This window comes from Brachionichthys hirsutus, chromosome 4 (genome assembly GCF_040956055.1).
Source record: "Brachionichthys hirsutus isolate HB-005 chromosome 4, CSIRO-AGI_Bhir_v1, whole genome shotgun sequence".
In the NCBI taxonomy this organism is placed as follows: domain Eukaryota; kingdom Metazoa; phylum Chordata; class Actinopteri; order Lophiiformes; family Brachionichthyidae; genus Brachionichthys; species Brachionichthys hirsutus.
Window position 1 is genome coordinate 5,579,961 of NC_090900.1, and position 25,580 is coordinate 5,605,540.

The 25,580-nt window shown below is 45.9% G+C and overlaps 2 protein-coding genes across 2 annotated transcripts in view; both read right to left on the reverse strand.

Moving 5' to 3' along the window:
• Positions 1–879: 879 nt before the first annotated feature.
• LOC137918067 (transmembrane protein 252-like) lies at positions 880–1,807 on the reverse strand. The gene is made up of 2 exons (XM_068760812.1): positions 1,545–1,807; positions 880–1,090 (listed from the first exon to the last, which is right to left on the reverse strand). The coding sequence occupies exons 1-2, from the start codon at positions 1,805–1,807 to the stop codon at positions 880–882; spliced, it is 474 nt and encodes a 157-aa protein (XP_068616913.1).
• Positions 1,808–19,554: 17,747 nt separating this feature from the next.
• LOC137892915 (zinc finger SWIM domain-containing protein 6-like) overlaps positions 19,555–25,580 on the reverse strand; it is a 33,371-nt gene continuing 27,345 nt past the window's right edge. Inside the window, exons 11-14 of the mRNA XM_068738328.1 lie at positions 21,422–21,579; positions 21,139–21,302; positions 20,536–20,617; positions 19,555–20,420 (exon numbers count right to left, since the gene is read on the reverse strand). Of these exons, the coding sequence (XP_068594429.1) occupies positions 19,555–20,420; positions 20,536–20,617; positions 21,139–21,302; positions 21,422–21,579 (1,270 nt within the window). The remainder of the gene's footprint in view (positions 20,421–20,535; positions 20,618–21,138; positions 21,303–21,421; positions 21,580–25,580) is intronic.

A 25,580-nucleotide genomic window follows, 5' to 3' on the forward strand; every position in this document is an offset into this window, starting at 1 on the left:
CTTCAACTGAAAGACATTTTTAATTTGTGGTGGCCAAAATGGGTCTTAGTTGCTAATAGACAATTAGTTTATAGTATAGTTTCATATTGATAATCTACCAGGGAACATTTAAAAAAAACAACCTTTTTTTAAATTAAATGTATTTAATGAATGTATTTCTGCAATTCATTTTTTTATTTTATTGTTGCAGCACGATAAAGAGAGATTGCTGCCAAAGGCGTCGTTATTGTTATTCAGTTCTTTCGAAACCTTGAAAAGATAGTCGGATGCCCGGTGAGACGGAAAGCTATGTCCCACTCAAAAGTGGGTGAAGACCAAAATTATTATTTATAAGACAATGAAAATCTACATAAAGGTTGACTTCATATCAAATAAATTAATATTAATATAAGCACTGATAAAAAAAAAAAAAACTTTATTCCACAATACAACAACTCCTCCCAGAACCGAGGTAGCATAATGTATAAAAAAAATTACACTTGTAAAATACATTAATTGCAAATTACAGTAAAAGTAAGTGCTTTTTGTCAACTGGAGCACCCATTGATCCAGCTGGAGTAACACTCTCTGCAGTTTTCACAAAAAGTGTGGCTTTTGCAAACAACAGGCAAAACCCACACAGAACTACGGTCCCACCCAGGAAGCTGCACCTCTCCTGTCTGTCTGAGTAGGGTTCAGAGGTCGAGCCCCGGGTCTACGTTTATCACTTGTCTCTGGGGTCCACCGTCTAACAGCTGAAAAATCTGCCCACATTTAGAGAGCCACAGTTTTTGTCTCAGGCTCTCAGCTCAGTCTGACACCGACCCCCATTCAGTTCAAAGCGTCCCCCTTCCAAGTCGAGACGAGGATTCCCTGTGCTCGTCCACATCCGCCTCCTCCTCACTGAAGGCGTTCCACTGTGCTGTACCGGGGAGGTCGCTCCCAGCTCCACGTGCAGTCCGGAGCCTCCGAGCTGTCCTGGCTGTACAGAGGAGGTGCGAGGCTGATCATCATGTCCACCCCGTCGGCCATAACCACAAACCCGGGGGCTGCATCAGCATTCACCTGGCTGCTCTGGGACTCCTCGTACGTAGGAGGGAAGGAGCTCGGCCTGCACAGGGAAACATCAAACGAGGGGTGTGTGAGGTTCATTTTTACGGGGTTTATTTCACTGGGAAGTTGAGATGTTACCAGGTGATAATGCACAAAATACCAAATCTTGAATCAATCTGATGAATTTACAATTTAATGTTAATTTAATATAAATTAAGAAATTCAATTTGCATTGAAAAACAACTTTTGGCCTCCAGTCGCGTAAACTTTAATTAAATTTAAAGACAAACTTTATTTAAAGAATGGTATTCATCAACTTTGATGACTTTTCTTTAGTAGCGTCTTTGTGACAGTATTTCAATGATATATAAAATAAAATAGCATGTATTTTCCATTGCATTTAACTTCCAAACTATATTTTACTTGTCATTTGAAACCTGCCTTGATGCGACATAATTCACCGTTTCAATTCAAATCAATTCAAATGATCGCAGGAGTTCTTCTCATCTTACCGTTCAATAGTGAAGACCTGGATTTGCTCTTCGTGCCCTCCTCTATGGTACAGTTTGCTCTTCATGCTGTTGAAGATGGCCCAGAAGATGCCAATAAGCACGGTCATGACACCGACCGCGATCATGAAGTAGGCGGGGACAACCTTCCAGGTGAAACGTTCTGTCGGAAAGGACACCAGGTAGCTCCCGGTGCAGGTCAATGCGAATCCCACGCCTATCAGGACCAAATGGGCCAAGGATGACAGCTGCTTCTTCATGTTCATCATCATTTCAGCCACTTTCTATTTGTTTTTCCAAATTAGAAACCTCTAATGAACAAAAACAAATAAAAACTTCAAAAGCCTGGATCACACAAGTATCAGTTAGAAAGTAATCAAGTAGTCTTGTGGTTTTAATCACTTTGGGGGAAATCCTATGAGAATTTTGGATTTCCTTGATCATAAATGAAGCATCAAGTAGGAGAACCGACGACTGTGGCGTCAGCTGAAGGTGTGTGAGTCTGTAAAAATGTCTCTGGCTTTTCAGACATGCTGCAAGAGGAGGCGACTGGGAAGTCCCTGCCCTCCTGGTGATATATTAACTCAGCATTAATCTGGACTGAGAGGGAAGACATAGTCTCAGTCCGAGAAATCTATTCATGCTGATGGTTGGTGACATAATCTGACTGGAGTACAAAAGAGTGCAACTCCAAGCCTCTATATTTGTGAATGAATTTTATTTTTAAGTCTGGAAGATATTTTGGTAGTAAAACACAAAATAGTAAATCGGGCTTGACCACTCGAAGGGTTTTTATAAGACCTCATTCACATTATTGTGCATGGGGCCACCGCCTCATTTCTGCAAGCTGCAAAACCACAAAAATGAAGTCATTCATTTTCTTGAAGGCGAGACACTCGGTAATCTTCTCGTCTTATCCGGATCTGGGTCACGGCTTTACAATGCAGCCTATCTCAGCTAGGTAAAGGCGGGGCCAGGTACACCCTGGATACGTCGTCAGTTTATCGCGTGGCAACTACAATTTTAATTTATTTTATTTTATTCAATTTACAGTATTTTGGCGGCACATGGTTAGTGCTGTCGCCGCACAGCAAGAAGGTACCGGGTTTGAATCCTATCTGTGCGCAGTTTTTATGTTCTCCCTGGGTCTGCGTGGGTTTTCTCCAGGTTCTCTGGTTTCCCACCTCCTAAACATGCAATTTAGATGAATCGGTGACTCCAAATTGTCCGTAGTGTTTGAGCGTGAACGGTTTTCTGTTTCCATGCGGTCCCGCGATGCACTGGCGACGAAGCATTGCTGCAACGAAGTCTTTCACTGCCCATGCGAGGAAATGGTTTGGTTTTATTTCGATGGATGATACTTGGTCATCATAACCAGCTTGAGCTGTGGCAGTGAGCCTACACTGTGACACAGTACATGCTAATAAAACATTACAGTAGCGTGTTGCGAAACAGTTTTTTCATTGACGCAGCAGAGTGCAGAAGTTTTAAGGGACGGTGTTCTTCCATAAACCCTTTTCTTGGCCCTGGAATTTAGCTCGCATGGCGAAAATGTTAAATGACGACGATGCTATCAGTGCGTTCAACGACTGCAAACAGGTAAAAAAAAAAAAAAAGACGTTTGGACCCGGGCATGGTAACACTTTTTGCTTTAACACAACATTCAGCAAGCGATTGAGAAGAAAGGATGATAGTCGAAGTTTTGAAATCCTTGTTATTTTCATGTTATTCTTATAATAGTGAACCGCTCCTGGCCTTTGAAGGCCAGAGCCTTGTGGATTCATATCCAGCCATAGTAATATTCCATTCAGGAGGTTTTTCCTTTGAGCGTGCCGCAACCTTCCGAGTCTTTTGTCACCCCTTTTTGAGACCTCGGAATAAGCATGTGTTTAAAAGGTCTTTATAACATTGATGAAATAAATATATCCCATTGTGCTTTAACGATGCTGTACAGAGCATTTCCAGGTTTAGGTTTTAGAGAGGGATTCGTGTGAAATAGCACGAATAATGTCCTTTAAATGTTCCGTACTTTGTCTTCAATGCTAACAAGCTGTAAAGTCCGTTCATGTAAAAAAAAAATACAACTTCCTTGTTACATCAAGCTGAACAATAAACGGATGGACGCGTGCCACACCTGGGACGTGGTCAGGCGCCTGTCCTTTCTGCTGATCCCCTCTGTGTCTTCCTCAATGGACAGTTTTGCACACGGATGAGACGTTTTCAGTGCGCAATGTGACAAAGGAACTGTCTGTGGAGCTTCAGCTCTTTAACATTTGCTCATTTTATCCGTGAACACGGCATGCCAACTTAATACTCTGTGCAATTGTCCTAAAATGTAATAAAATCGCATTCAAAGAAATTGACATTTGACATACTAGAGTGGCCCTGAGGACGAACATTCCTTCATGCCCTATCCCGCCAGAAAGTGTAAAGCAAAATCAGTCTGCGGTTTGTTCATTCACTTGTAATTTTGTTCTCAAACAATAAACATGTGTGCAAGAAACTAATAAAGTAAAGGAGGAAATGTATTCTATTCCATCGTGTGTGAGTTGATTTCCCTGTTCCGCTTGCCCTTGACCTTCTGCCTCTCCTGCATCCATCCGTAACGACGCTTCATTGACCAGGAGGCTATTCCTGGATGCTATTATGAATGAAACCTGTCCACAACCCCTTGACGCTTTTGAATGCAGCACAGTCATCATAGTTGCTATTGGCAGCCAGAGAGCGGCTTTATGAACCTTATCAGCCTTATCAGTGCGGAGTTAATCCCCTGAGCTCAGCTTGGGTAGTATCGCCATATTGTGCCACGTTGTGCTTGCTTTTTGACACCCCTCCGTCTCTAATGCCGATGTTAGAACATCACGTTCTTAATAGGGATGCGTTGTGAAGTAATGAGGGTTAATAGTGGCGCTACATCTTCCAGTTTGATCTACACATACAGCAATCAGATGCAAAGTGCAGGCGCTTCATTGTGCTGTGAAATAACTTTACAATTTCTGACAATTGCATGTGTGATGATGTCAGCAAAAAATAAATAATAGCCCAGCACAAATGAGCTGACCGGTTAAAGAACAGAAACTTAGGGCCGAAAGCTGCGCTGCGCTGAGGCCTAACTTCCATCTGCCTTATTGCTCCCGGGGATTTCAGTGTCTCTGTCATTATATCAGAGCTACTGGAGGTGAGAAATCCCAACGCAGAGTGTTTTCCACCCCTTCCTTTGGAAGCTTGTTGTGTTTGAGTTTCGGATGCAGTTGCGTGTTTTGGGGCCTTTGCTAGCCCCCGTTGAAGGGAGCTGTTGGTGTGAAAATCAGGGGCCGAAGCTGTGTCATCATGAGGCTCTCTGTCATCAACGGGAAGTATCAGCTGATTCTTTCCGCTGACTGTTAGAAATCAATTACATTTTCATTCCACTACGTTTTAAAGAGAAATTATCGTACTCTTTACTCCAATATGTGAATTTTGTAGTTATTTTACACATCGAAATTATTAATACAGAATATAATCCATTATTATGGACAAATATTTATGAAAGAAATATTTTATTTCATAAAAAAAAAGTTGTTGTTTTTTATCCGACAACCAGAAAAATGCTGAATACCTGAGACAATTGGCTCTGCTCTGAACAGTAGCTAAAGATAACGGTGGTTATCACATTCAGTTCATTGTAAAAAATCATTATTTTTTAAAAGTGTCTGTTCACAGGAAAACTATGTTTTTTCTTATTATTAATAATAATATCGGCCATGCAGCTACAGATCACTGAGGAATTGTGGGAGTTCATAATATATGCGTCTTCCCTTATCCCAATATCCTCATTCACATTGAATGATTGACGATGGCGATGAAGAGCGATTTAAAGGACATCAGCGCTTCATAGTGTTCAACTTGGAATACGATGCACACAATTAGCATATTTAGTCATTCGATGCCCCCCCATGCCCTTTATGTGAGCACCTGAACTCCATGTTTGTAATTACTGCTCCTCCTACGCCTCTGTAATAAAAGCAAACATGGAACTATTAAAACGTTTAGACGCTCAAAATAAGTTTACATTAAGTTTTCAGACCTGGAAATGTACCCCAGAGGCTGCATGATGGTTCAGATCTTCCATGCGGGACGTCCATGAGGGCGTTTCTGCTGCAGTGCTTAAACCCATTTTGACACCATCAGACTCCACCTCCAGTGAGGTAGAAGTATAAAGTTGCGTGGAATGGAAAGTGCCTCAAATTTGAACATATTTTGCGAGCTGGCTTTTATTCTGCTTCCATGGGAGATCCACCTGCAAAGAACTAATAAATTCAGGTGTGCGTTCTACTCCACATGCAGTAGCGCTTCCTTGAGACCTCATTATTGAGTGATAATTATAGGTAGGGTGAGACAGGGAGCCATTAGTCGTGATGGAAGGAGGGAAGGGCCAGTTATTAATCAGCTGGACTCTGATGAGGACGTGCCATTCCCTCATCCTTAAAAAAAAGATCAGGGTCACATACCGTACACTCAGCAGTATACGTATTATATGATCTCCACAACTGGAGACATACACTGAGGGGGCTGTATATCATTTATTAGGCTGTGTTTATGGTCATGTAAAGGTCCTTTTTATGGACGCACACGTCATTTGCAGGTGTAGTATGATCAGAGGTCCAGTGGGGGCAATGTTGCGCCACTGTCTTTAACCTCAAAGGAGTCCTGCAGCGCTATTTCTTTCAAATTAAAATTAAAAAAAAATCTCTTTTAGAAATGTTTAATGTCTAACAAAAACAATCTCTTTGTTCTGCCGCAGCCAGTCCAGGGTGCGCATCGTGAGGAGTAATAGTATCTCTCAGTCCACACATGCAGCTTTAATGGGATCCACTTGCATGCTTGCTGAAGATCCTGGTTTCAATCACCACAATGCTCGACTTTTTTTTTTTTTACAGGGGAATTGTGGTTGAAATGCTTCCCCATTATAAATCTGCTCAGCTCCAACATCTTCATATTGTAAAATCCTTCCCTTCTGTCCACCAGCATGATGAGCCACATCAGATCGTGTGCTGAAAGAAATAGTGGGTTCAAAGCATGTCCACGAAGACAAGAAAGGAAGCAGAAGGCAAAGGAGGGAAGGTTTAAACTTTTCAAACTTTCACTCCCACTCGGAGTCTTTTTGTCTCCTTCTAAGTGGCTCTCTTACCGCTCTTTCCACGTCCATCCTCTGGTGATACATGTGCTCTACTCTGCAGTATAGCTGTAGAAACCCTCACAGCAGTCTGGACGAGCCGAGGCAGGCGGGGATCAATGACGAGATCGATAGGGTCCCTGGGAGCCCTAATGGCCCTGTTACTGCTCCCTGACTCCCCGCCTTGCTGCCTAATGCAGCGGCACGCTAGGAGGGGAGCAGTGTGTGTGTGTGTCCATACGGGGCGGTGTCCAGATCCTGTCTACAACCCCCCGCTGAGTCCGTACTTACACTTAGGTCATGATACAGCACAACAAGTTCTGTAATTGTGTCCATTTATGGAGCTGATGGCCCGAGGACAGGCCCCACTGTGTTTACTTCAGGGCCTCATGGCGTGTTGCCGGGAAGTAAACTATGACAAGAGAGTAATGCAGAAAGTTTACGAATGTGTGTCACTGGAAGGACAGTTAGCACGGCGGCAGAGCATACATCCGTGCACGAAGGGCTCAGCGTTAAAGACGGGGCGGAGAAATATAAGCTCTGGTGGCTGTTTGAGAAATGTTGCCTCTGCAGGAAGTGGGTTTTCAACCAGTTAGGGAGGCTCTCGTGAAAGAATTGTACTCAGTACAGAGTTGATTTTTTGGTTGGGGAGGATCCAGCACGCCGATTTGAATCATATGGACCTTTGTCACGTTTCACTTGGTGCTATATTTCTGTTGGGGCCTACTTGTTCCTGTGGTTTTTGTGCTTTTGCTGTGGTGAGCGCTGTCACCGCACAAGCAAGAAGGTTGCAGGTTCAAATCCAGCTCGGGGCCTTTCTGTGAGGTGTTTGTATGTTCTCCAGCTTCCTCCCAAAACCAAAAACACGTAATATGTTGTCTGTGTGTTATGGATACAGCGGTTGTAAAATGAATGAATCATTTTACTTTACTTTATATAATGTCATAAATACAACTTAGCTTGGCTTTTGGCTGTAATGGAGCTTTTCTACTTTGTGCTACTTGAATAAGGAGCTTGAATAACACCCCGCCAGCTAATGACGCCCTTTGTGAGCGTATCCTCAGCTCCACCTGGTGTGCATTTGCTACTACTGAGATTCAACTTTAAGAAACGTGATGCATGTGATACAGGAAGCAATATGTAAAGCCAAACTCCCTATGAAACATCATATGGTGAAGACGACCGCGCTGCATGTGCTGTTAAGTCCTCGTCTGCCCCCCCCCCCCCCCCCCCCTCTGCAACTGCTTTGATATTTACACCACGATACAGTGCAGGTTCTCTTCACCAGTGTGAAAGAACACGACACGCGAAGGCTGCCAAATGCCCTGCAGACTTCTCAGGTTATCAGGCTTCACACTTTTAGGTGAACATGTTTAATGCAGGTTTGTTGGTGGGGGTGGGGGGGGCAATATCAGTATCAATAGTGCGATTTATATATTATTTCTCTTTGAATTCCGGGATGTAATTTGTGCCAATTATTAAAAAAGAAAAAAGAAAAAACAGGAACAATGAGCGTGAGACTTTAGGTTAGCAAACGGATGCTTACGCAATTGGATCATCACTGGGCTTCCCTCAAAGATCAGAAACAGATGGGGGAGACGAAAGAAAGACTTCAAATGAGCATGAAAGGAAGCTGCTGAAGGTCAGTAGCCAACGGGGAAATATTTAACCAAATGTGGGATTTACTCTAAAATACAGGAATCACTTATATTTGAGGTGTGGTGGAACTTGTGGAACGCAGAAGTACTGAGTTAAACAATACGGACAACCCTTTCGTTTTGTCGCAAATGTTTATCATACAACAATCATTTAGGAATCGGTACATCAAATTAAATGTAGCGTATATACAGCATAGATCGGCTACACCGCAATCAGAAAATGCACTTCTGCAACCCATTTCAGCGTTGCACAAACACGCATGCGATCCAGGCCTTGCGCCGCAGTCCGCATACATCACACACTGTGGATGGCAGGATATAAAGTTCAAAGATTTGCAGTGGAGTCATGTTGAAGGCAGATGTTGCGCCATATATCAAGAGTTCCCGCATTGCGTTCCTCCTGGGTAAGATGATAAGATGATGAGGCCAGGGCCATCCTGCATGGGGGAGGGGGGGGGGGGAGGTAATAATTGCACCATATAATTCAGGATAATGAAGGCTCTGCCACTGGATGAGCCATAAAGAATGATAGGGGTGTCAGACGGGGAGCCGCTCACACGTTTGACCTCCATTGGCATCTCTCCACTTCCTATAAATCCATGGCGCGGTCTGACTCCTGGCAAAGGATGGGGATGGACGGATGAAGAGGGAAAGTGGGAGAGGAGAAGAGGTGAATGAGTGAGTGAGTGAGTGACAGAGAAAGAGCACACTTTCGCCTCATGTCAAACCTCAGAGGTCAAACCCGTTCTCTGACCTTTAGCGACTCCTTTCCTCCTTTGAGGCCGCCGGCTCCTGGTCAGCATGGCGCTCCAGGGGAGGAAAGACAAATATTTAAATTCTTGGAGGACATGATGGACATGTGAAAACATCTCTAAAATAAGCCGTGGCATCGATTACCATCAAACAGGGAAACACTGCACCATCCCTCACATACCGCTCTCCCACTCGGGCCTCCCTCTCTGTTTCCCCCTCCAGTTCATCGGCACGCTGTGGTGTGGGCAGATTGGGGGGGGTGCACTGCTCTCCTCTGCATGTCTGCTAAATGACAGTAATTATTTTCCTGGGCTGCAGGCGACTCATGCATGTTTTATTTTCCACCTCCACCTCCCCCATCTGCCCGCATGGCGATGCATGGCGTATGCCACAGTAAGAAGAAAAACAAAACATTTTTATTTCTCTCCCCACTGGGTTCCCCGTCCTCGGCTCCTTTACTGAGGGGCTCCTATAGTATTTTATGCTTTTTTGCAGGGGCTGACAGACGCTGTGAGGCTGGTCTCGTGATAGTTGCTGTTCTTCATTTCGGGTCAAGGCGCTGCTTTACGTTTTGGGTGTGGCCTCCATCAGTGCAGTTGGTCTTGATTTCACACTGCTCATAGCGGCTCCGAGATAGGCGCTGTGTAGAAAGCAGAGAGTCCGCCCAGCCAAAGGTTTCTCTGAACCGGGACACGGTTGCTTCCTGAATGCGTTCTCTTCAACCCGGAGAAGGTCGTGTGTGTGTGTGTGTACCCCCCCCCCCCCCCCCCCTCCCTCCCTTCGTTGCACTGTGTTGTGTGTCACGCTGTCCTGTGACATGCAGCTCGTTTGGTGTGACTCAGGGGATCTCTAATACCCCTGCAGCTTTCATAATGAACATGTGGCTGCTCTCTCTTGGGCACAATTTAGCGTAATTCATAAGCAGAGGATGGGGCATTAGCCAGATGGTGCTGTGGGTGGCATCCCTTCTCTGGCCATCCATTAGAACTGCGCTGGTGACAAAATTCCAGTGTGAGGGGGGGACAGGCAGGCATCAGCTTTCTGGATTCATTCAATTGGTGTGACTGTGGGTGTGTGAGCAGGGAGGGTAAGTATGTCGGGTGGCTCAAGGAGCAAAAGTACATTTAGACAACCAAGAATCTACTTGCTATTGGCGAGAGGTGGGGTACAGTACACCCCTAATGCGCTGCCATGCAGAGACAGACAACCGTTCACACACACACACACACACTCATACACAGCGGGCAATTTGGGGAAGCCAATTCACCGAAATCGCATGTTTTTGGAAGCTGGAAGGAAACCGGAAAACCCGGAGAAAACGTACGCGGCCACGGGGAGAAGAGCATAGATGGGATTCGAACCCGGTACCTTGCTGTGAGGCGACAGCGTTATTATCTGCGTAATCCAATAATTCCACTTTAGGACACATGTAATATGAAAAGGTGGGTCATAGGACTGAACTCACTGGAGATCCCCGGTGCTTTAGAGGTAGCATTTGTGTGTGTGTGTGTGTGTGTGTGTGTGTGTGTGTGTGTTTCTGAGCTAACTGGTTTGGCCACTCAATGATGCCATTTGTCGGTGGAGAAGACAGCTATTTCTGAAAAAAAAAAAAAACCACTCTGATAAAGCTACTCTATTCAGGCTGCCCAGCGCCAAACCACAGGCAGACGGCGTTAATGACAAGCTGGTGGACATAGTGCAGCATTTAGTAGCTGGAGAGACAGTTATTTCTCTCCAGAGATGGAGACCAGACCAGAAGGAAGAGAGCAAAGTGAACATAGCTATAGTCTGAGCATGACTCCGAATGAATGCTAATGGAGCTCAGAGGCCACCAGATGTATAAACAGGTCAGTCAATAAACTTTATCAGCCACGACATATCAAATGCGCTTCTGTTAAACATTAAGAAAAAGCACCCAAGGGAAGCATCTCTGCAGACATCTTTTATAGCTTTGGAAAAGGTGGCTTTCCTGCTGCAAACTGCGTTAGAAGAGAAAAATAAAGCAGAAGAACCTCAAAAATAGGAAGGTCGCTATCGGTTTGGATCCTTTTGTGAGATTTGCATGCTATAAGAGAAATATGTCTGAATTTAAAGCTGATTCTATCATAATTCAATATTGCGTTAAGATGAGGCCTTTTTATAAGACAGAGGGTTTGAAGCATCGGGTGGAAGATGGGCAGTCATAAATGGAGTGGGACGGATGTCTGTGGGAAGCGCTGAGAGTGGGAGATGGAGGAAAGAATAGATGAGTTCACCAACGCACACACACACATTCTGATCAGCCTCTCACTTCGTCAGTGGATGTGTCAGGTTCCCCATGGCAACTGTATAATGGGGCAGAGCTAATTCAATCCCGGGGGGTGAATGCTGGGTCTGGCGGAGACGCAGAGGGAGAATTGGTCGGGTATGTGTTGAAGCCGCCGCATCAAGCATGCTTAGTCAACGAAGAGAAAACTTTTAGTCTCCACTCAAACCCAACTTTCGCATCCACTCTAAATCTCTTCTTTTGGTATACACCCCCCCCCCCATTCTCAGCCTCCTCCTTCCACAGGAGCAACACAATCAGAGGGAGCTCCCTGATTACGCTCCTCCTCAAACCGAGTTTCACTCGCTTCTCAGTAACTAGCCTCTACATTTCCCCTCTCTCACTTTGGTCTCATACACTCAGCTTCCTCTCTCTCCCGCTCTCTCTCTCTCTCTCTCTCTCTCCCTCTCTCCTTCCGTCTCTCCCTGACATTCAGGCTCGGGAACCTGATAGGATTTCATTAGTACCTCTGGATCTTGTTGTATTATTGTTATCCCTCCCTGGAGAAGACAGGGATTAGCATTGGGGCTGGAGACAACTTAAAGTAATAAGCTTGGAGTGAGCATTCCACAGTCTCTCTCTCTCTCTCTCTCTCTCTCTCTCTCACACACACACACACCTACACACAAAAGGTGAGCAAAGAAGCGAAGTGAAGGAGATGGTTAAGATCCACTTGCACGAGGAAGGAGGCCGCTTGCATCCTATCCTCCCTTATTGTTATTACTGTACCAAACCAATCACACACTTTCACACACGCTGCCTGGTGAGAGTGAGGCTCACTGCTTGTTAAGGAGGGATCGGGGGGGGGGGCAACTCCTGTCACTTGTTCTGCATATAGAAAGGCCTGGGACTGGCCTGGGGCTATCTGTGTTTGCAGATGGGGTATGGGGAGGAAGGAAGCGGGTAGATTTGCATCCCTTTGACTCGATATCTCTGAGCAGCAGAGGAAGAGGGTGAGGATGAGGAAGAGGAGAGGCTGTGTGAAAACACCCATAATGATACTGAGAGAGCTGTAGGTTGGTGGCGAGTTCTGATTGGTGCCGTCGAGCTCTACTCATGGAAGCATTTAATCCAATCTGATTTACATATTGTCGTGTTCGCCACAGCTGCACTTGACATAAAGTGTTTTTCGCTGATCCGAGCGCGGCCGCGCTCACGAGAGGGAAAGACGAGATGAAGAGCCCAGGCTGCACTGTTCACACAACCATGCACAGGTTCAGAAATTGGCCATTACATTGACTTGAATAGATTTCTGGTGTTCATGAATAGCCCAGAGAGAGAGAGAAAAAGAGGCTCTGTTTCCTCTCCATGGGTTCGTATTGATATTCACAGTGGCTCTCCACACTGAGAGCACGAATGTCACTGAAATATGCTCTAACTCGCTCCTCTTCCTGTCGCTCCATCCCTCTTTCTCGCCGTCTCTCTTCCCCCTTCTTTGTTCCCGTTTGCCGGACGCTCTGTGACTGCTGCTGCCGGAAAGATGGTGTTGGGGAAGGAGGAAAAAAAAAAGAAGAAGCAGACTGGATGATGGAGTGAGTGGGGGGGGGGGGGGTCATGCTGTTACTCATTTAGGCTTTTAATAAAACAGCGTTAGAGCCATCTTTTCCTGATAACCCTGACGATGGTATTGTTTATTCCTGCAGTGCAGCTCAGAACCTGTGAACGCTGCAGACACTATTAAATGTCACATTACCTGGAACCTGGAGCTCTGCTTGGTTCTGAGGCCAATTTTTTGCAAGCGTGAAATAATTTTAAGGCTGCATGCAGTAATTCCCCCCCCGTCTCAGTGGGGTCTGTATCAAATTGTGCAACAGTTTATTTATTTATTTTAAACCATTGTCATACACACGTAACCCTCCCGTTGCATCCAGTTGTGTCCGTTAAACATTTTTACAACAGAGAGGGGGGGGGGGATCTCACAGCATTCCATTATAAACACTGGCTGACAGATTTAGAGTCTCTGGATACTTACAATGAGAGATGGAGTGAAAGTGTTTTGGGTGGAGGCAGTCGGATCACAGATGCATCAATCGTTTTAAACATTTACGCACATTCACTGCAAGCCTTAGTTTTTTTTTCCGAGCTGTTGTTTGTTTGTGTGACCTCAAGTATCCAAAGTCGTTTCGACGTTAACTTCATTGCCAGCTCCTTAGTGCAAAATCTTTGCTTCCTAATGTCAGATTTAGTCCATTTGTGAGTAGCGTAGCTAAATGGAAGGAGAATTCACGGTGAGCATCCAACCGTGCCGATGCTGTTGTTGTTGTTGATGCAGCTGTGTATATATATATATATATACAGTATAAATAACTGGCACTAGTTCCCCTACTAACCTCCAATAGCTTATAATGATTACTGATAATTGGAACCAATAAACCATTTGTGGGCCAGACATTGTGAAAGAATAAAATCCAATGGCGCGTGTAACTTTGGCTCTAACATTTTATGTCCCTCCCAGGCTCGTTCTGCTCTGCCCGAAAATGGCAAGAGTGTCAAAAGAGGTAAAGAACAAAAAGATGGCTCCACAGTGTGTGCTCAGGGTATAAGTTATGGCTCTAACTTTGTCACTCTGTCAGGTGCTTTAACCGTCTGTCCTCTAGGACACATTAACTTGGTATCCTTAAATAAAGTCCTTTAAATAAAGCTGGGGGAGTTAAATAATGAGAGAGCTGCTCCCACTGTCCTTTCTGCTTTTAAATGAACCTCTGCCTCTCTTATTAATGTCCCCTTATCGCTCATCACGGCCACTGACCCACCGCTGCAACCCCCTTTCTACTCAACCGCACGAGAAGCTCCGGCAAGTGGTCGCCGCAGAAGTAATTGAGGGCAATTTTCAAATTAAAATCGAAACCCCTCGTCTATCTTCATGCGGCGGTAGGAGGCGGAGGAGAGGGGTTTTGGGCCTTGATGACTTGATCAGGTTTTTGCGAGCTGGGCAGGTACTCGGGGCTGGGTGAGGTGGGATGATGAACGAGGGGCATTAATCTCCGTGACAGAGAGAGAGGAGTTAGCAGTGGTGATAACGGCGCTAACGGCTTTAATTAGCATTTAATCAGACGCCTCAGGGCCGATGGAGGGGGGAGGGGGGAGGGGGAGGAGATCAAACGCCACCGGCCCTCTGTAGGAAGAGGAGGAAAGAGAAGACGGTCCCCGTGGTCGGCGGGCTGATGCTTCAGGCTGTGTTGTGGAACACATGCTTATATGATCTTTGTATTGTGCTCCTGTAATGATAGCGAGCTCAACGCACCACAGAGGCCTGAGACCTTCAGAACAGAGACATCATTCTGGACACGTTTTAATCCACAGGCTCTAAAAAGATCATTGAAAAGTGGGATTAGGCAGCAGAAACCAATAAACTCTGGGACCCACGCTTTACTCGTAGTCCAGTGACTGTGAATATTTTCACCCACACATGTGAATTGTGATTTGTGATTACATTGTCCGACATTATGGTTTCAGCACCGACTGTAGATTTTCTTTTCCATTTTCAAATGTTCGAAAGAAAATTGGCAAAAGAAAATACAAATCATGTGGGATTATTAGAAGGTGTTTGGCGATTCTCCAGGTAATGAAAGAGGTAGTAGAAACGTAGAAGAAGAAGAATGTGCTGCTCACCCTGATTCAACATTGCCTTCAAGACGAGTCCAAAAACCATATTTTAGGGAGATTTCTGCACTGTTAAACGTTGTGGCGGGTAAATTTGGACTTTCTGTAAAGAAAAGCTTAGCATGATAAAAGAAATTATGCCTTCCCAACTCATGCGTATTGTTATGAAATGAGTAGCTTAATGAAACCCTGAGATTCCCCATTATATTCCAATCTTAAGGTCTGTACATGTTTGAGACACAAGAAAAGTCTTTCTTCGTTGTATGTGCGATGAAATTCAATTTCAGCATCGACAGTGAGATCGAAAGAATACACGTTAATAGAGTAAAAAAAAAGTATTCTCTCTTTTTTATACTCTAAATAAAACATTTAGCAGAAATCAGTTTGTTATTGATGCTGTTCCAAGTGCAACAATGATGTCTCCAAAGGCAACTCGTGCTCATGGGTTTGCAATCTTAAAAATCATCGACACAGGGTTTTGTCAACCACATGACTGCCGTGTGCCCAGAATGATCGAATGATGCTACCACAAAACTGCTGGCCACAGGCTGCACAGCGGGCTTAAGTCATTTCCGAGCAAAAAAGGAAGAGGAAAATTATGGGATTCAGAAAAATACCTTCAAAGATGCTGGCTAACTCTTGAGGATAAATGTTTTTTGGCCTTTGCACACAATGCTGTGAGTCACATTTTGAGCTGTGGGCAACAACATAAAGCGACTCACTAGTCGAGGGGTGTTCTAGAATCAAGATAGGCTATGCTTTACGTTTGTATTATTCGCCTACAGCTGGAATCCAATTGTGCATTTGAAACCTTTTACTTTATATCCTCTCTATCGGTAGAACTATCAAGAATAATAGATCTACAGTTCTACTGGAAAATGTCAAGGCCTTGATGTGTGTGTGTGTGAAGCCCAAGCAAAAGGGTGTGTGTATGTGAGAGAGAGAGAGACAAACGAAGAAGAGGCAACGAGTGCTCTAGATAGAAGTTTTGATGATGGTGAGGAAGAGTGCTTTTGGCATGAAAGGGGCCGGTGTGTGATCATAATGTCATTAGGAGAATACAGCAAGACAGACCGGAGGAGGCTGCTGTGCTGCACGACACCCAAGGGATGTCATTACCAACTGGAACTGAGCAGGGACCTGAGCACAGGTCGGACACACAGGAAGTGGTCTGGCACACACACACACAATGCATGGATACACACATTTCCTTGTGTTTTCACGCTCACGCACACACAAACCATTTCTCCCAGGCATGCATGCGTCACATAACGAATGGACAGCTCTGTCTGGCCTCTGACAGCAGACGGGGCGCTTTTGTTGCTAAACCTGACAAATTCTGCACTATATAAATGGACACCTTATGGAAAATGTGCCTCATTAATGAGCACACACAGATGGACTACACATACACACACACACACACACACACACACGGACCGGATGCTTGTGCTGTGCGAACGTTGCAGTGTGTATTCTGGTAAAGCCGTCTGCGCTTCATTACTGTTCACACACACAGACAGTTGCAGTGTTTTTGTGTCAATGTTTAATGAGGGGCTTGGAGTCTGGGGACCTTACTGCTGTCAGGAGCTCCTGTAAGTCTGGAGCTACCACCTGTTCCCATTCACTCCCTAAAGGCCTTAACACACCGATACACACACACAGACACATACGCACATGCAAGAAAACAGGCTCAGAAAGAAGCATGCGAACAAGGCGTACACACACACGCCTGACAAACTACACACACTGATTTAGTCATCCTGTGGCACCACCGGCAGCGTGTGAACGTGTTACTGCGGTGACTGGTCGATAGACGCCGCAAAGACCAAGGGAGTAGCAACTGATGAATTTCATCTTCTTCATCATCTGAGCATGAAAGCTGGAGCCAGGGAGAGCGATCCCTCTTTGACTTTTGTCTGACGCCGCCGTTTGACGGAGATCTGAAGCGTCCAGACAGATCAATGCCCACTGATACGACAGCCGAGGTGCTCACAGACACACGACAGGAAAAAGTGCAGCGCGCGCGCGCGCGCACACACACACACACACACACCTAAAGTTCCTGTGCTGTGACACGCACACAAAATGTAAAAAGCAGAGGACATGGAGATACATTTCAAAAAACTAACTTTTATTAAAACAAAAACAAACCAAAAGAAAAAAAAGAAATCAATTATTGACTCATTAACAAGATTATAAAACAGTGATTTAGTTACATAAATAAATTGATATCGGTGTATCAAATCTTAATTTCATAAGCATGTATACATGGGTCATTGTAATAAATAAAATGGGAGCGCAGAAGATTCCTACACACACACAAAAAGAACTGCTAGAAAGACTCAGAGGAAATTGCTGCTGAAGAGATCAAGAGACACGAGACGACGTATATTTTTCACCAAACACACGTGAGGATTTGCTTCGTTAAAGCACGAGTTACACAGCCATTCACTTACTAATTAAGGACACTAAAGCTGGGGACCAAGGTGGGTCGTCTCTCACCCCGTAGAGCGCGTTTGGTTGTTAGATAGATCTCCTGTTTGGTTACTTTAAAGCGTTAAGACAAGGCAAGAGAAAAAGGCTGCTTTTAGATTGAATGAACACAAGACACCGGGGTCGGGGGTCAGACATGTAAGGAAGGTAAATGACAGCATTGCAGAGAAGACACTGGAAATACTGCAGTGAATGCAAAGGATCTTTAGAAGACCTGTTTTTTTTAAATCTAATCTAGATTTAATTTGTGCATAATTATTATTATTATTAGTCCTGTTGCGATAAACAACTGTGAAGTTACTTTGACAAGGTTAATATCACTGCCAGGACAGACTTCAGCCAACAGATAACGATGCATGTAAGGCCAGAGGCTTTAACCAGATTCATTTCCACGCCGCTCCTGTATAAAGCACATTATAGTCCCCCCCCCCATATAATTGTTTGGGAAACGAGGCTACAGCAACATCTTAGAAGCATATTTAAGCACTTAAATAAATTGTGTATTGTTCTCAAACATTGATCGACCCATCTCCGCACCCTTTCTGTGCTTCAGTCAGCAGGAATGAACAACAAATATTTGTCTCTGCCGTCACAATTTCACTCAACCCGCATTTCTTGCAGGGCACGGCGTCACGAGAATGAATGCAGCCGCGAACAAGGTCAGCCTAGTCCATCTGATATGTTCTGTTTTCAACAAAAGAGGAAGAAAGAGAGAGAGAGAGCGAGCGCAAACTACAGCGGCTTCAAGTATTTCACATTACATAGAATACTCTGTATAAATTAGTTAACATATACTTTCAGATCCTCCATATTCAGACATATACTATGGCATATATACAGAGTAGAATAAATGCTCGCTCATGTTTTTCCGTCTTTTTCCTGGAGTCAGTTGTTCTGCCTTTTCTTCCTGTGTAGTGAAATCCCTGAGAACGTTCTGGTTGACAATTGCTGAAGGTTCCGCGCGACGAGCCGTAACAGTAGAAAGTCTAATTCTGTGATTCACATGAACAGAGGGAAGTCACACTGGCCTGGTGCGAAGATACCATTCAGTGGTGGCTGCAGCGATGGGGGGGGGGGGAGGGGGGGCTGACATAAAGACACACCTTCTAAGCGCGTTAGAGCCAATTGGTTGTGGTGGGGGGGGGGGCGTTTAATTAACACTGCTGGCTAACAAAAATCAGAAAGAAAGATAGAAAATAGAAAGGAAAGAGAGGGAGCAGGTTCCATACCGCGTCATGAGGTAGTCGTCTCCCTACGGGTTTCTGCTTCAACTATGCAACTCGTCACAACGTCACAACGTTACAGGGAACGGTCCTGCTCCGTGTCTACCGATGCAGTCTTTCTACAGGTGAGGGGGGGGGGGGGGGGGGCAACAAATAAGAGCAGACAGATGTGGCAAAGAGCATTGTTGTGTGTAATGGAGCTAATACTTGGGACCCAGAGAAAACTAATGGCTGTTCAAGTGCTGCGTCTAAAGAAATGCTGATGGCGGCGTTCTGTCAGTGCTAACCCTGCTGGCCAGCGCCCAACGGCGAGGGGGCCCGGACAGAGGGAGGGACGCCGTGTCATTTAAAGCCTTAGTTTCTCTTTGAGGATGCTGAGACGTCTTCTTCTTCTTCTGTTTTTACACGAGCGCTGTCGCAGAAGCGTCTTCGTGGGGGGGGGCTTTAAATTTTAACAAATAAAAAGGGAAAAAAAGAGCAATTTCGCTTTTCATTTTCCTCTCACACACACACACGTAGAGAAATACACACAACATGACACATCTCCTCTCTTCTGAAAAATAAAAACACCTCTGTACACATAGTAGTAATAATATTATTATTAATAATAATCGTAATAATGTTTATAACAATAACAACAGCAAGAACAATAATACCGCATGTGGCTCTGTTGATTTTTTTGTCATCTTTTCCTTTCTGTTTTCGCTTCATTCTACAAGTCATATCCCTCGTTTCACGTGTCTTTAAGTCCAACAGAAGTTCAAAAGGCAGACTCAAGTTAATAGAAAAGTACTAGAGTGTGTGGTGGGGTCGGGGGGAATCAGCCGAATCGCTCCCTCACCAGCATCATTAGTTTCTTTTTGCCCTTGTAGATCTGTTTCAGGTTGTCTATGAACTGGGTGAACTGAATGTGTCCGTCGTGAGCCATCATGAACGTCTCCCGGGCCTTCCCGAGGAACTCGATGAACTCGCTGTAGTGGCGCGGGCTGATGTGAGTGAGCCGCGAGTGCGTGGTGTTGATGTAGGCCCCGATGGTTGCGTCCAGCAGCTGCCTGAGCGGCGCCTTGTCCAGGGACATCAGCTTTCCAGAGTTCCTGCGGCTGTGCAGTGCCGACACCAAGCCCGGCGTGGTCAGCGTGCACCTCCGCAAAATGTCAGAGAGCACGGTGGCGCACTTCACGCTCTTCACCACCAGGGGGATGACGGCGGCGAGCTCGTTTTTGCCCAGCGAGTGGCTGAGGGCGCAGGCCCACAGCACGTCGTTGATGGCCGGGTGCGTGTCCTGGTTGTAACTGAGGTTCAGGTGAGCCATGGCTAACGTCGCCAGCTTATACGCCCTCATCGGGTAGCCGCGGTGCTCCATGTAGCGCGCTATGGTGAACAGCTGCGTGTAACTCATCCCCGTCGCCGCCGCGTCCAGTACAATCTGGTAGGCTGTTTCAAAGGCAATGTGGTCCTTTTCACAAAGTGTAAGAGCAGAGAGGGCGCAGTTCTGGGGGTCCTTAATGGCACACTGCAGGGCGAGGGTTCGGGCCGACGACGCCAGGTTCTCCTGCTGGTGGCAGTCCAGGTGGAGGCGGACGATAGTGCCGTTGGACATGACGGTGGTCGCCACGATGCTGGTGGCCTCCGTGGGCGTGAAGAGGGTGAACCAGCTCTGCATGATGCTGTCCAGGGCGTACACTCCTGGAAAGGAAACACAACAAAGGGTACAGGATGACGAGCCAGGCTGGAGATTGAACATTTCGCTCGCGTGCATCTCGGAAACGGAAACGACTCACTTTGGCTAGAACTCACTTACCCACTTCAGTGGCACACGTGACTAACCAGCGCACCATCTCTCTCCGCCTCCAGTTTAATGTAGACAGCGTTATTCTCATCACCTGAGGAAGACGGCGAAGAAATGGAAAGGTCTGAGCAACAACGTTGAACGTCACATAGCTCCAAATCCGATATTCCCACGTGAGACCTCATTTCAATATTTTGCTTCTGCCTCGACTGTCGGTTCATCCATCCATCCATCCATCCTAATTTCTTATTTCCACAATCAACCTATATGATCAAGGACATTTGCAAAGTCATATTATTCAAATGTAATCTAAAAAAGGAACAAGTAAACCGAAGGATCATTTTGATTTGCCAGTAAATTTAATAAAACTAAGGGAGGCACAGAAGATAGTTAGGGTAAAAAAAAATCGCCGCTCAGTCGTCATTCCCTGGGAGAGTTCGTGTCCAGTTTCTCATGACATTTGAGGGCGGAAGTTGCGTTAATAAGAAAACGATCCAAATACAGAGTGTCCTTCTTCCAAGATGAAACCAGTTTATCAAAAGGATATTAACGGAAATTCGGTTCGTCATTCTGCTAGAAAGTCAAAAAAAACAATATGTAGGTATGTTAGCGCACCTGCAGGCCCAGCTCCAGAGACACTTTGAGAAGTGTGATGTCAGGTAGGCTGTCCATCAGAGTGGCGATCTTGAACGCATCTTGTGCCAGTTTGAAGATGTGAGAAGAGGAGTGAATGTTTTTCTGGATGGACTCGAGGACAGTCTCTAGCCTCCGACTGTCACCTAGAGGGGATTCGAGCACAGGGTTGCTTCAGACTGCTGCACTAATCTGTATCTGCAAATCCTGGAGTCTGCGCCAGCATCCAACATGCCTTGAGTGCGTCTTATGAATATATCGGCACCTTTGGCTGCAGTGAGCATGGTAGAGGCCAGCTCACACTGCTGAGACTCTATGTGGCTCAGGGTGAACCAGCGCGGGTAGCGGTTGGGCACCACGGACACGATGTGGTGGGGCCGCGACAGGTCACCGGACGAAGCGGTCGACTCCAACACCGGCAGCCTGTTGAAGAAAGAGACTCAAAAAATTAGACTCGAGTCATGCAGATCTAGACTCAAATGAAATTGTAAACGAATTGCAAATAATCTTTTAACCTATTCTTCTGTTTTGCCTCAAAGTGCATTTTTATTTTATTTTTGTATTTTTTTTAGAGCTTCTGGATAACCTCAACTAACTACCATATATGTTTTACTCCATAAACAAGTACACTATTATTGTATTTCTCCTGTATGACTTATTCAGGCAACACAGCTAAATATCCGAATCAGACACTCTGATTGGCTGTGATGCCGTCCACGTCAGCCAATAGGAATATCCAAATTCCTACATTGACACTAGACATCAAAAGCAGAGATTCACGTTTATGAGGACAAAAACCTTTAAAGTTAAATTATTAAGCTCGAGGGCGTGGATGAGCTCGGAAAAAGGAAAAATGTTGGCACAGAGAGGGGAAAATTTCAAAATAGGAAAAGAGACTGAAGGGATAAAAAATAATTAATAACATCATGCCGTAACAAGCAGACAGACAGCGACGCTGTAAAAGCACAAGAAGCCTTGATTATGATGTTCGGTCAGCGAGTTCAAGTTGAACATGACTTCAACGTCACATGGGAATTACAGTAACCCTTTCCTTTCCTTTCACCCTTTATTTTAGCTAATCACCGAGAAGCCAGCGTATAATCATCCGTTCATAAGGAAGCCGAACCCGAGCTCGACCCGCTACCAGATAAAAGGAGCTTCACTAGATTCTCCCTCTCATTATAACAACAGTGAGAGGGCCAAGTCTCCTCCAGCACCACGAGCGCCACCGCCGTGGCCGCCGTGGCCGGCTCATCTTCTTTCCCGCTTCATGTCTTTTCCCTCCACCCCTACCTCGGTTTCAAAGGTCTGCGTTCCTTCAGAAGGCAGGGCAACCTGGCCTTCCCTCAGCCAATCACAAAGCTAATTGACTCCACGGGGAAATTAAGGAATTCACCTTGCAAGCCGCGCAAGGCTGGACACAGATCAAACAAATACCGACACACATGAATCAAAAGAGCTGGCGCGCACGCACACACACACACACACACACAGACACACAACCCTGCCCTTTTGGAAACACATCAAACAGCCCGGTAAGAGCAATGTGATGCGAAATGCCAGTTTCAGTTTCAGAGCAGAGTGCATGTGATACCACCTGAGTGAAGGCATGCACACAAAAAAAAAAAACAGGCCCCTCATCGCTCGGGGTCGCCCCGAGAGGGCGCGAGCGGGACTCGTCACTCGACAACCCAGCGGAGACGCGTGTGAACGCTGGAAGCCCTAGCAACAGCCGGGCTCACTCTGAAGGGCTGCTAAAAAAAAAATCTTCCACTGCACGGGGGCCTTCTGGAAGATTCCTGGGGTGTAGAAAAGCAAAAAATAAAGAGCCCCGGTTAAAGATGGAGGCCTCATCAACATTCCTGTCTTTGTTTGGGTTTCACCAGAGAACCAGAGGCCTCAATTGGATAAGAGCTGGAGAGGCCTGGCCTGTTGAAAAATAGCCTCTTCAAAAGGTATGGAGGAAAATCCATACCGTTCTATTGTTCCATGGGAAATAGACCATGGGGGGGGGGGGGGGGGAACGGTGACACCACGTCACAGCGAAATGGGACACGGTAATATTTATCATGACGGAATGTTTAGGGGAGACGGTGTGGAAGCAGCCAGCCAGGCGAGTGGACGACGATGATGATGATGATGAATATATTTATTAGATAGAATGTCACACATGTCGTTTGGAGGCCTTTTCCCTTTGTTTTGATCGGGCATGCAAAGACAGTCCCAGGTGGGGGGGGGGGCAGGCCGCCGAGGGGGTGCCGGCAGAACGGCAGCAAACACAAACACACTGGATTAAATATTAAATCATTCAAATTCATTTCTACAACGACCAGGAGGAAACGGAAGTGAAAGCAGACGTTGATGAAAAGCAGCCCAGCCGGGCCCTTCAGGTTTCTGGTCAGCGTCACCATGACAACTGACCTTTCTACCTCATGGTCCCCCCCCCCCCCCTCTGACTGTAAACACCCTTCACTTTGATAATCCATCAAGCACACATCTGTCCACTGAGAGTCCCGTCCGCTGGAAGACCTGCGCTCGATCAAATCACACACGACCCAAGACGTAACCCCGATTTCTCTCACCTTTGTGTCTTGGATACACGAAATGATTGTCGGATGCACCCCCCCCCCCCCCCCCCCCAACCTTGCCTCCCCCCCATCCCAACCTCCTCATCAAAATGTCTTCACTGTCAGCTTGACCTCTGTGCATTACCTGACCAGCTTTCAAACGCGTCTCCCGAGCTGCCTGAGTTTCTGTGACTGATATTTGAATACACACCCTTATTGTCTCCATGTCCCTGTCCTGATGGACTCCCATTCGATTGAAAAGTTACCATTTTAATGCATTCCATTTGATTGACAGCCATATTTATGATCGTGTCCTACATCCCAAAGCATTTAATCGTTTACAAATTATTAAGTATTTCATGCTGATAATAGCTCCCCCTGAGACAGTTACGTGCTATGGATCAGTAATGCCCGCTTGATAACAGAAGGTTATTCATGCAACTGTTTTTCATGCATCAGGCTGCAGCTACACTGCGGGTCAATGTCAAAACATTTTGCATGCTCATGCAGTGTCGTGTATTCAGAGACGATCGATTATGCGCCGGATCAAAGGTTGCGGATTAGAGCGTCGATATCGAGTCATTAGCATTCAAAGACTCAGATCTTGTATTTAAATCGATTACAACACCAAGGGGCTGGGATTTGTCCCTTCGGCTTCCAAAGACTCGTGATGAGGAAACGATCTCCGGAGAGGCTGCGAGCTTCTTCGGAAGCCTGGCGAGCCGGTTGGGAGCTCGACTCTGTTTTCTGTGCTGGCTGCTCACACCAAGCCATTGCACGGTGTGGAGCAATTTTATAAATCCTCCACTGGACATGCGTCTGTGTTACTCAGGCAGTCGTACTTTTCATGCATTAAAGAAGTCGGTTTGAGAGCAGCCGTGAAGGAGAGGAGCGAGGGAGAGCCGGGCTTTCTCTCCTTGTACCGATGATAGTGTTATAATGGGTCCATTAAAATAACCCTGCTTCTTTTACCTCCTCCTCTATATTTAACCGTCCACCGTCCCGTGGGAGCAGGGCGGTATATGCTATCATATAACGCTACGCTACATTACACACATTCATTATGTGCTGAGTAGACACCCCTGGCTCCCAGGAGCGCCCATAAGTGGCTATATTATTCTAAATCGCCGGTTTCACACCAAAGGATTGAGGATGTGAAGGGAGGCGATTGGAGGCAGCGAAAGGAGGGGGCGTGTCCGATTCAGGTAAAGCAGGTTTTTGGGATGAGGGTTTAGATTCAAGGTGTGGAGACGCTGGGTCTGGATGTGGGCCACGCTTAGAAAGCCGACAGCGCCGTCCTCACTTTGTGAGCACGTCACGTCAGAACCTGAAGCCTTCTAATGAATGAACTGGAAGACGGTGCGATTTCTACGAGCTCGCTCTCCTTTTCTTCTTTGTTTTTGCTTTCATTGTCTGATTGTGACAAATAATGGTACCAAGCCAGAAACGACTCACTTCTCCCTCACTCACTAATCATTTGCCAGTTTCTCAGCGATGGACTCCGGGAAGCCTCGCTTTGTAGAACAAAACAAACATCCTCCACGCACTGCCCTCTCCCTGTTGGCCCCGTGTGTGTGTGTGTGTGTGTGCGCTCTCGCGCTCCCTCTTCATTACAGCCACACTAATTATGCCCTCATTAATGTAATTAATATTCACTGATTCAGCTCCCACTAGACACAACATCAAAACACAGCAGCGCAGACTGATTAACAGACATACACATGTACACATTACACACAGGAGCTTAAAGGCGAGAGATCGCTTAAACACAGACAAAAAAAGCTCCGTGTCTTTACCGTCCTTGGATCGCACCGTCTGTGATTCGGGCAGACTTTAAAGCTTTAGGAGAGCATCCAC

What these genes read in the sequence shown, in the direction of transcription:
- LOC137918067 (XM_068760812.1), bottom strand. Translation starts at nt 1,807, where the DNA reads ATGAACATGAAGAAGCAGCTGTCATCCTTGGCCCATTTGGTCCTGATA. An exon ending in CAGGTCTTCACTATTGAACG is followed by an intron (nt 1,091 to 1,544) that starts GTAAGATGAGAA and finishes TTCCCTGTGCAG; the next exon opens with GCCGAGCTCCTTCCCTCCTA.